This window comes from Aphis gossypii, chromosome 2, assembly GCF_020184175.1.
Source record: "Aphis gossypii isolate Hap1 chromosome 2, ASM2018417v2, whole genome shotgun sequence".
NCBI classification, from domain to species: domain Eukaryota; kingdom Metazoa; phylum Arthropoda; class Insecta; order Hemiptera; family Aphididae; genus Aphis; species Aphis gossypii.
The window spans coordinates 47574692-47586487 of record NC_065531.1 but is presented as its reverse complement, the minus strand read 5'-3'; the positions used below and the strand labels follow the sequence as shown (position 1 = coordinate 47586487).

The 11796-nt window shown below is 25.6% G+C and overlaps 1 protein-coding gene across 1 annotated transcript; it reads left to right on the top strand.

Moving 5' to 3' along the window:
* The first annotated feature begins 328 nt into the window (after positions 1–328).
* On the top strand, positions 329–11773 carry LOC114132522 (uncharacterized). Its single transcript, XM_050200193.1, has 20 exons — positions 329–576; positions 772–921; positions 1006–1165; positions 1239–1424; positions 1492–1685; positions 2584–2752; positions 3090–3271; positions 3409–3677; positions 3751–3949; positions 7675–7866; positions 7940–8089; positions 8186–8342; positions 8411–8596; positions 8689–8882; positions 8998–9163; positions 9692–9879; positions 9989–10248; positions 10983–11204; positions 11305–11457; positions 11582–11773. Exons 1-18 carry the CDS (start codon positions 352–354, stop codon positions 11182–11184), a joined length of 3429 nt encoding a protein of 1142 aa, XP_050056150.1. The 5' UTR covers positions 329–351; the 3' UTR covers positions 11185–11204; positions 11305–11457; positions 11582–11773.
* The last annotated feature ends 23 nt before the right edge of the window (positions 11774–11796 follow it).

Below are 11796 nucleotides of genomic sequence, written 5' to 3'. Positions count from 1 at the left end.
GATACTAAATAATATTTTTTGATTCTCTGTTAATGTGTTATTATTTAATCAAATACATAGGTTATTTTGATATATTTGTTATTATATTATTGTAAATATAAAATAAATTAATATAGGTACTTTACTTATTTATAAATAAAATTTTAAGCTTAATAAAATTTTAAAATACTTTAGTATTTATTTTGTAAAACATTGTTTATATTTTCTAATGAATACTTATCATTGTCATCATATTTAATATCTATAGAGTTAAAAGAATAATATGCTGGTTCCAAAATTGATAGTTTAGGTTGCTATTGTTCAAGAAGGAATTACCTGTTGAAAATAAATGAATAATTAAAGAGACATTTAATGTATTTTACTTCTTATAATAAATATATTTTTTTTCAGATAAGCATGGAAGTATTTTTTATTTTTACTTTACTTTTCGGATTGGTATTTGGTGCGGATGAAGTTATACAATTAGACCAAGGAAAGTTGATTGGTAGTAGTATGAAGACAAGAAATGGACGAGAATTCAAAGCATTTCAGGGGATACCTTATGCCAAATCACCAACTGGAGATCTTAGGTTTAAGGTAAATTATGCGCAATATTATTCTTTCGCTGTAGATGAAAAGAGTACAATATACGGAACTGTTTATTCATAATATAATTATAATATGATTTTTGTAGACTTGATACTTGTCTTGTATTCAATATTGCCTATTTTAATTTACTTAAGACATGGGTATCCAATTTTTCTTAAATTAAACATAGATTGTTGATATTAGGATCCATTACCAGCCGATCCATGGATAGGTGTATTAAATGCTACTACTGAACCACAACTATGCATTCAGAGGAATTTGTTTTTTTATCAACAAGAGGATATTCTTGTCGGTTCAGAGGACTGTCTGTATATCAATGTGTACACTCCAAAAGTATTTAAACAATTTCATGATTTAAAACTTAAATTTCTTCGTTAAATATAATAGTAATAATAATACACATTATAATGTATATAGATACCAAAAAAAGGTGATAGAGAATTGCTTCCAGTTATGGTGTGGATTGCTGGTGGTGGTTATTTTGCGGGTTCAGGCGGTCAAAGTATATACGGTCCACAATATTTGTTAGATAAAGATATAGTTCTAGTTACTATGAATTATAGAGTCGGAATTCTTGGTAAATTGTTTATAATTTAAATTTATTATAATTATAATTGTATAATTAATATATTTTGAAATACATTTTTTAGGATTTTTAAGTACCGAAAACAATGATTTGCCAGGAAATTATGGTATGAAAGACCAAGTATTATCTCTAAAATGGGTAAAAAAAAATATTAATAAATTTGGTGGTTCTCCAAAAAAAGTTACGATATTTGGAGAAAGTGCTGGAAGTTCTTCTGTTGGGTTACATTTATTATCTCCAATGAGCAAAGGTAAAATATACAAACATATGAAATGATAATATATATGAATAAATTATAAATTATATAAATGTTATAGGATTGTTTCAAAAAGCAATAATGGAAAGTGCAACGCCATTAAATCTTTGGGGAGTAACTCCACCGGGATATGCTAAACGAAGAGCTTCAGCTGTTTCAACTATTGCTGGGTGCCCTGAAGATCCAAAACAAATGCTTCAATGTTTGAAAGAATTGCCTGCAAAAGTTTTGGTGAACATTTATAACAGTTTTTTTGTGAGTATATAATTTTGTACATATAAAAACAAAAAAAAAGATTCAAAATGTACATTAATATTTGTAAAAAACTTCTCTATCGAATTAAAGTATATATTTATTTAGTATGCTTTTGTAGAGCATGATTGAGAATAGAATATTTTATGCGATGTTGTCACATTCACGTTACCAACATTTTGTAATTTATTATATGCATGTATAATTACACCAATTATTATGATATTAGAAGGGAGTCATGAGCCGAGCCCTTTATCCACAATTTTATCAAAATATAAAAAGAAACGTTGACTAAGATCAAATCGATTCAATATAAGCCCATAAAATTAGAATCTATAATCTATAATCTATATAGAATCTAATAATTTAATATTCAAGCTTTTTATCAATATTTAAATTGTAAGAATACGGAATCTTTATTAGGTAATATAATTAAGACAACTTGGAAATAGATACCAATTTAATTTATTATTATTTTATAATTATCAAACAGATTTATACATTATACTATAACATAATGGGACTACTATTGGGAATTTTATTGACTTATAAATATTTTTATTTTATTATTTTCATAAGTCATAATTATTATTATTATTATTATTATCAAACAGATTTGAATACTATTATAATGTGACTAGGTATATAACATATTTACTATGAAATCAAGTTATTTTTTTTGACATGTTATATTTTGAATTATTATAATTATTTAAATAAATCGCAGCCTATTATTTAAGTCGACACGTTTTTACTACAAATGTCACAAATGCTTCTAGTTTGTTTACTTTACGTTAAATATTGTGCAACTCTTATTATATTAGTACTGAGTGCTATCTTTCTTCATAGTCGTAACATTTGGCAGTAAATATAGTTTGTTTTTATTTATTTAATTTTCCAGGAGTGGAGAAATTATCCAATTATTAATTTCATGCCTGTTGCTGAAAATTGTGATGATAAAAAAAAAGAATCGTTTTTATGCAAATATCCTTTGCTTGATTTTAAACAAATATCGAAAGTTCCAGTTTTAATGGGAATGAACACTGGAGAGGGTGGTATTTTTGCCTCTCGTAAGTAACTATATTTTATACTGCCTGCAATTGTTGTCTTAAATAGTTGACTTTGAATATTATGTCCATATTTTGTGAAATAAGTATAGTGTGTTGTAACTTGTAACCTACTCGTAAATATTTACAAATATTTTGAATTATCGTTCATAATATATATTAATTATATATTATATTTTATAAAAATTTATAGTGTTATTGTATTTATACTATTATAATAAGTTTGAGAATTTATTATAAATTTAAGACTTTTTGATTAAATAGAGTATCTAATTGCAATAATACTTCGTTAGAAAATATACTAAGTTAATATTTTTTTATTTGTGTGTTTTTTCAATAGGAATGTATAACGCAACTGATCTTGTGTATACTGAGTTGAAAGAAGATTTCGACCATTATGTTTCGTCATTTTTAGAATACAGGTATACGACAAAGTATTCAGATATTTCAGTAATTGGTGACAAGGTATTCGAACGATACTTTCCTGATGGGACTTTGAATGATCCGTTGAATGCTGTTAAAGTATGTTTTAGTTTTGTGTTAAGTAATTAAAATATTTTTTTACAAACAAATATAATGATTTTTAAATAGTTAATTAGTTTTAATTTTAGTAGATATGTTTTTTTTTTGGGTAAATAATTAATTTATAATGTTTATAGATGATTTCTGGTGGTCTTTTTTTACACGGTATCTTTAAGATGGCAATTAATTTATCGCGACCGGTGTACTATTACTTATATGATCATTTGAATTATATATCATTTAATTCAGTATATGGACCGTATCCATTTCCTAAAAAATTAGGCGTGACGCATGCTGATGAAATAACCAGTTTATTTTATACCGCGGAACGTGGAGATCTGGTGGGAGAGGACCTCAGTGTATCAAATCTTATGGTGAACATATGGACAAATTTTGCCTCCGCCAAGTATGTTATCATGATTTCATAGTAAACTTTTAATTATATACAATTCAATATGTTTTGTATAATTTTAATTTAGCACCATTACAATTGATGGTTCGAAGAAAGGAGAAAAATGGCCGAAATTCACCACCAAAAAATATGAATATGTTTTTATTAATACAAGTACCCCTGTAATTAAACAAAGACCGTATAATGACGAATATGAATTTTGGGATAATTTGCCATTGTTATCTGGATTGAATAATAAAGCTCAACGATCAGAAAAAAATGAACTTTAATGCTTTTAAATTTGTACTGAATTTAACAATATTAACTTATATTTTAGTTTATAGACCTTTAATACCTACCTACTAATAAAAATTATTCGAATGTTATTAATTAATTAACTTTTACATTTTTGCTGAATATTATTATGTTGGTTATCGTGTGTAAATTTTTTTAATTTATGTAGAGGGATAATTAAATATAATTTCACTTTTTACAAACGTATTTGATGTTCATTTTGTTTTGTGAGTTATTTTTCGCATTGCATAATTTTATACATATATTATAAATATAGTTATCTATAAATAAATGATTAAATTAGTATAAATTCAATACAAATACATACATTTATTTGTACATCATGTATTTGGATACAGAGATAATTAATATATTAATAGTATCTCGATCAATATAAAAGATTTAATACTGATTTACCTATCTGTATAAGTAGAATGAAGCAATTAAAATTTTTTTTAACTTATACGTAATTTTTATCTATAATTTATACTTTTTAAATAAAATATGTGATTAAGTTTATCATTCAGTTGGTCACTGTAATGGATGTGTTAAATTCGAATATTATCTACTTACTAATCTATGTATTTCTAATATTCTTATTAAAGTTTTTTTCTGGGCCTACAATTTATCATTGTTAATAAAATATTAAATATATTATCGCAGCTTAAAATTCCGATTTGTTATAGAAATAAGAAATAAAAATGAAATAATTAAAAGAAAAAGAAAAAGAGCTAGGAGTTGAAATCGAGGTATGTGCGCACGATTAATATTTCTATTTCTTATCTCTTAATACTGTTTATAGTAGTAAATGGCGTTATGATTTACGATTCCGCATATGACTTTTCATTCACACAATCCCACACAAAATAATTTTGAAACATCGCCGATTTTATTTTAAAAATGATTTTAGATATCGATAGGTTTTCCCTTAAATTCAGGCTTATCTGAAGGTAGACTACAGTATAAATTTTATCTGGGTTCGTTAGTATGTTATGTGTTCAATCAGAAATAAGTATATACTATTAAATTTAATAATTTAGAAATTCATATTATTGTATCAGAGTGAAATAAAGAACTAGCTGTTGTTAATGGCTATAAACATAGATTTATCGGTGTTTGAAAATGTGATTAACTAAGTGACGCTGTTTAATTGCACCCCGTATTTTTCCAAATAAGTTAAGGACTCACTCAAAAGGTGTAATACGTAAGTATCTATACATCTATTTCTTGTAATATCAGAGAAAATTATAAACAATAATTCAATTTATAGAAAACCTATTAATTTTTATTTTTTATTTTAATAACATTTAAATTAGCCGATTCGAATATCGGTACACAATAATAACTTTTATATTATTTAGATATTATGTATATATATAAATACGAGTACCTATACCTACTTAGAAAAAGACTAAGGAAAATTTTTATGCGGAATAATAATAAAAAAATAATAAATTGTTCATTATTGTACCGATAAAGTTATAATCGAATACTAAGCGTAGTTGGTTTCGTTGAGTTTGCGTATTTTCAAATAATATTATGTAGGTAATAATAATAATCACTGCTGCTATAACAGTCTAATTAGTATTTATTTTTAATTATTACATAATATTATAGTATAACATTATTATAATATTACAGTCCATATGGTATAATAGTAAAATAAGATTAATTAATTGATAATAAACTATTTAATACCTCAATCAATAATTATGTAACTAAATTGATTGGCATATTATAACACAGGATATAATTAGTTAATCTATATATTATTGTAAATTATTGGTTTAGGATTAATAATTGATTAATTAATTAAATTTAGATTCACGTGGAATATAATAATTATTGATGTTTGTGTATATAATATTATATATTATATTGTGTGAGATTGAGTTTTTAAAACTTAAAGTAATGTTGTAGTCATTCTTAATAATTATGAAAATAGTGGGTGGGGGGCAAGTAGGTACCCACTCTGTAAAAGGTGTCAATAGTCGTGAAGTACTTTATAAACGAGTAAATCACTGTAATGTATCTATCAAATTTAAATAAAATGATAAATCATTACATACGAAAACGATTCTGAATATGTATGCCAGCATACATATATTACTAAGTATATAATTATATTATATTTTATGATGCATTTATATTGTTATCGTAGTAATTTATTTTATTATTAGCATGTAGGTTGGATTTATTTTTCCGAAAACATAGCATTTTTATAGAATAAATAATTAATCGTTGTAATAGTGTATATTTATATTATAATGTTATTATATTGTTATTAACTTTTGAGTCTCAATACTGATTTAGTAGGTGCAGTGAAACGGTGTAAATAGGTTCGTAGAATAAACAGTCAATAACATAGAACTAATTAAAATGTACAATAAACTAATTAAAATCGATTGTTTTGAGTAAGAATTTTGATTTTCCTTTTTATTTTTATTTATTTTTATTACTTTGAAATTTACTCAATTACTTCAATTTCTATATCCAAAAAGTATCAATTAGATTCAATTTTTCTATCAGAAAACATCTTTAAAAAGTTTAAAATTAAAGCATTTTTCTACTTTAAAACGTGTGCACAAGTGCACATACACAACACTCATTATAATATTAATAAATTCATCGCTTTACTCAGCATCTATAAATAATAAATGTTATTCATTTTCAAAATTATAATTTTAAATATTGTCATTTTCCATATTAAAGTAATTCGTGAAATGAATATTTCGTTTAATTGTTTTAAAGCATCGTTTAAATATATTTAATCATAACTTAATATATTTTTTATATTTCTGATATTAAATAATAACATTTTCATGAGACAAATATTAGCTTCAGTCTACGTATCGCTGTTTAAGATATCACATATATATATGTGAAAGAATAGTAAGATATGTATATCCGAAAGATGAAAGTAAAAAAAAAAAAATATTAATAAAAACTATTGCCAATGAAATTCATTAATACGGTGATAATTGATTGTTGGCTAATTGTTAAAGGTCGTCAAATCAAAGGTCTTCAAAAGACAATTTTTAACAACGTCAAACTGTGTTCACCGCGGGACAGTGCCAAAGCATCGCTAATAATCGAACATCACCGTCTAAGTATCGATGTATAATAGGATATAGGTTAGTAATTGTTTTGTAGTTTAAATACATAATACGTAGGCATGTAAATAATATAATACTATAAGTTTATGAACATAAAATAAGTATTTATAGTAATAATTTAAACAATGAAATGGGATTCACGTAACATAAACCGTATATTATTATTTATTTAATTACTTATCGATAAAACATACTGTAATATATCCGCATTTCAAGCTTGTATAATGGCGAAAAGATAGATTATAACTTTCAACAGTGTAAATCGATTCTTACGTTTTAATTTTATAGTACAACAACGCACGAAGGCCGATCATAAACGACGTGTAATTTGTGTTTAATAGTTGGTTACCTACAATGTGTTATAGTATAATGGTTTTTGTATGTTGTTTCGCGTTGTTGTTAAATAATAATTTTAAATAGATACCTACTATTGTAGTGTGTACTACAGATAGGTAGTCCGAATGTTTATTCTGCGTGCACCTGCCTAAATATTAAATTAGGTAGGACGATTTAAGTTTGGTAAATTTATGTATTTTTATTTGTTTTTTTTTTTTGATCGAATTACAACAATTTTTTTTTTAAACATAATATTCACATTATAGCTCAATATGCATTACATCGTGTTGGTCGTTTTTGCGTTATTTTTCGAGTTTGTCTTTTCCACCGGTCCGCAGATAAATGTAAACGAAGGCCAGTTGAAAGGAAAACAATTTCTGTCAAGAAGTGGACGGAATTTTTTTGCATATCAAGGAATACCATATGCAAAACCACCTGTAGGACAGCTTCGATTTAAGGTATTTATAAAAAAATTCTATGTATTAATCGATCGACGGCTGTTTCGTATTTTACTTTATGGTTAACGTTTAGGCACCGGAACCAATTGGTCCATGGAAAGGCGTATTGAACGCTACGTCGGAGCCGTCCATGTGTATTCAAAAGAATCTTTTCATGTACCAGACATCTAATGTCCTCTTGGGCAGTGAAGATTGTCTATATTTAAACGTCTACACGCCTAGGGTATATATTTTTATTGATTTAATAAATAAATTAATAATTAACAGTATTATTATTAATATCATAATTTTTCGTTATTTTGTATAATTCACCAAATAGCTGCCCAAAATAGGCGTAAAAAATTTACCTGTCATGGTATGGATTCCCGGAGGAGGTTTTAGTGCGGGACATGGTGGCATGAGACTTTATGGTCCTAAGTTTCTAATGGATAAGGACATTGTTTTGGTTACAATCAATTACAGGTTAGGAATTCTCGGTAAGAATAAATAAATAATAATTTTTTTTATTAAAAGTTTAATTGTTGGTAATTTGATGTATACATAGGTTTTTTGAGCACTGAAGATGACATATTGCCTGGAAATTACGGTTTGAAAGATCAGGTATTAGCACTCCGTTGGATACAAGATAATATTTCCAAATTTGGCGGTGATAATAAAAAAGTTACCTTGTTCGGAGAGAGTGCAGGAGGGGCAAGTGTGGGTATGCATTTACTGTCACCATTAAGTAAAGGTATACTAGCACATTTTTTTTATAAAATCGTAAATTTTGTATTTAGAATGAAATGTAAATGGCACTACATTGTATTTTCGATCTATTTGTAGGACTATTTCATAAAGCAATCTTACAAAGTGGAAGTCCATTTTGTTCATGGGCTGTCTTGCCACCGGGCTTAGCTGAACGACGTGCCAAAGCTGTTGCTACAATAACTGGCTGTCCTCCCAATTCAAAAGATATGATTGACTGTTTAAGGCTCTTACCTGCCGAAACGTTTGTGCAATTGCAAAGGAACTTTTTCGTAAGTTGATTTTAATTGTAATAATAGATGTTTACGTTTCAATTTTAATTGCAATATGAAATTAGATCCATTTGTAGTTTTACGCATAAGTTTATTTCAAAATCGTTTAATCTAGGAATGGGAAGTTCATCCATCAGTCACCTTTTCAGCCGTTGTTGAAAAGTGCAATGACAAAAAAAATTCGTTTTTATGCAATCATCCTTTAAAATATTACAAACAAGAATCACTCGTACCGATTATAATTGGAATGAATTCTGGAGAAGGTGGTTTTTTTGCATCTCGTAAGTAAAATCTTAAAATTATAATTTTTTTTTTCGTAGTAAGTAAAAATGTGTATTATAAACACATCATAAAAAATAAGGTAAATATTTGAGCGGATTGTAAGTATAGCCTAACTTCCTCTCTAAAATATCTATTATTATTATACAATTAATATTATTAGTCAATCTTAATATTGTAAATAATATTTTTTTTATAATTTAACAACGTAACTTACAACTTTATTAATATTAGATTTTGGTACAGTATTTTAGGAAAAAAAGTAGTTATTATTTTTTCTTATAAAATAATTTGGTATAATGTACACAACAATTTAAATTAAAAAACAATATAGACATGTTAATATTCGATATTCTAAATATTAAATAACTTATGTTTTTCACATGCCGAAATGTAAACAGTTTTAATACAATAATATACAGTTTAATTTAATTGTATTAAAAATTTAGTTAGTTAACAGTTTTATTTCCTTATCTCTTTTTAAATATTATATTCCGTATTAATGTAATTATTTTTTTGATAATTTATAGGATTGTATAACGAAAACGGTCTTATCTACTCTGAATTTGAAGACAATTTCAGACGAGTAGTACCTTTAATGCTGCTATATCATTTTACTGCTTCGTACAAAGACGTTGAATTGATTAGCGACAAATTAAAACAGCATTACTTTCCAGAAGGGACGTCGATTGAAGAAAATCCTAAAAAGACAGTCGATGTTAGTTGTACACGTAATAGTATAACTATATATTTTTATAATAAATTATATGTTGATAATTTTAAGTTATTTATTTCGAAATCAAAGTGTATATTGTTATTTATTTCAGATGATCACTGGTGGTATATTCTTAAAAGGGGTTATTGACATGGCCAATAATGTAATGTCACCTGTACACTTTTATGTATACGATTATGTAAACAAGCATTCATTAAATACATTCTTCGGACCATGTCCAAAACACTTAGGTGTCACTCACGGTGATGAAATGATTAGCCTTTTCGATTTCATAGGCAAGCGATTAAACACACAAGACGAAAATGTGTCTAAACTTATGGTAGACATTTGGACGAATTTCGCTAGCTCTGAGTATGTTTTATTTGATCTGTCGTAATAGTTTTCACTGTTTTCGGCGATGATTAAAATGATAAACAATTTATTTTACATGCAAATTTACATTTAGTGATTAATTTATTTTATAACTCGTAATTTATTAATACGTTAAGTACGGAATAATCATAGTACACAACGGTACTTGTAAAATTAATATCTTTAATCTAAGTATTTAATTTTGAAATCTTATTTTATGCTATTAAAAAGAACACTATAATCTATATAATAATAATTATAAGAAAAAAAATAAAAAATAATATATTTCTATATTTGTAAAAATAAAGTTATATAGTTTATTATAATGAATTATCTAAATTCACATGTATTAGGTATCTATATATATATATATATATTATAGCTGATTCTATAAAAATTTTAATTGCCTACGATGATATATATAAAAAAATATGTTAACTCCTTACTATTAAAAACAATAATTGATAATCACTAAACCTGTATGACATTATTAACCTTTAAGATTTGTTTTATTCTCATTAGATTTATTTTAAATTACAACATGCTTAATCAAGAACTCGTACAAAAAAATTCAGAGGAGTGGTTCATAAATAATCTTACAATTATCGATATTACATATTATTTTTTTTGATTTTCCACCCTTCCCCCTTGTATATGTGTCTGTAAATAATAACTATCCAACTAAAATAATATAAGTATATAAAAGTAAATATATTTGTTTGAATGGTTTTTAGCAAGTTGACTACAGACGGCAAAAGTACAGGAACCACTTGGCCGAGATATAACAAAAAGGATAATATGAAATATTTATTAATAAAATCATCTACACCTATTTTGTCTGAAAGACCATTTATGGACGAGTACAACTTTTGGAGCGGACTACCACTGACGCCTTTTGTCAATAACAGTCGAGAATATTCCAGGATTGAACTTTAAATGTGTATTTATTTAAGTTTGTAAGTTTCTATAATTAACTGTTATTATTCTAAATGCATGTTAAAGTAAATAATTATTTAAGTTATTATTTGGTAATTTTTGTTTAATTTACTATTTTAGGAGAAAAATACATAATTATTTTTATACGCTTTAGTAGACTGAAAATATTTATTAATATTGCCAAAACCAATTTTTAAGTTGATATTATTTGTCTTGTCCTATGAAAATATAAAACGATGCCAACAATAATTGTTAATATTTATCTAGTTTCAGGTATTATAATATTTACGACTATATTATGACTAAAATATTATTTTATATTTTTTGATTTAATATATATTTAAAAACGAAACAACTTTTATTATAAAATATTCTCATGTAATATTTAATTTTATAGGCATGTAATATATATACGCAAGAAGATTTGAATTTGAAGATGGTTTAATATGGAATGTTGGATAATATATCTCATTGACGGTTGACCACACATTAGGTTTTTTCGTTCTGAAATCGTGAGAGCTACTATAGTAACAATTTATCTTATTAATAATAAATTATAATATTTAAAGTACACTTGTATTATTGATAATATTTGTGTTAATTTATTTTCAT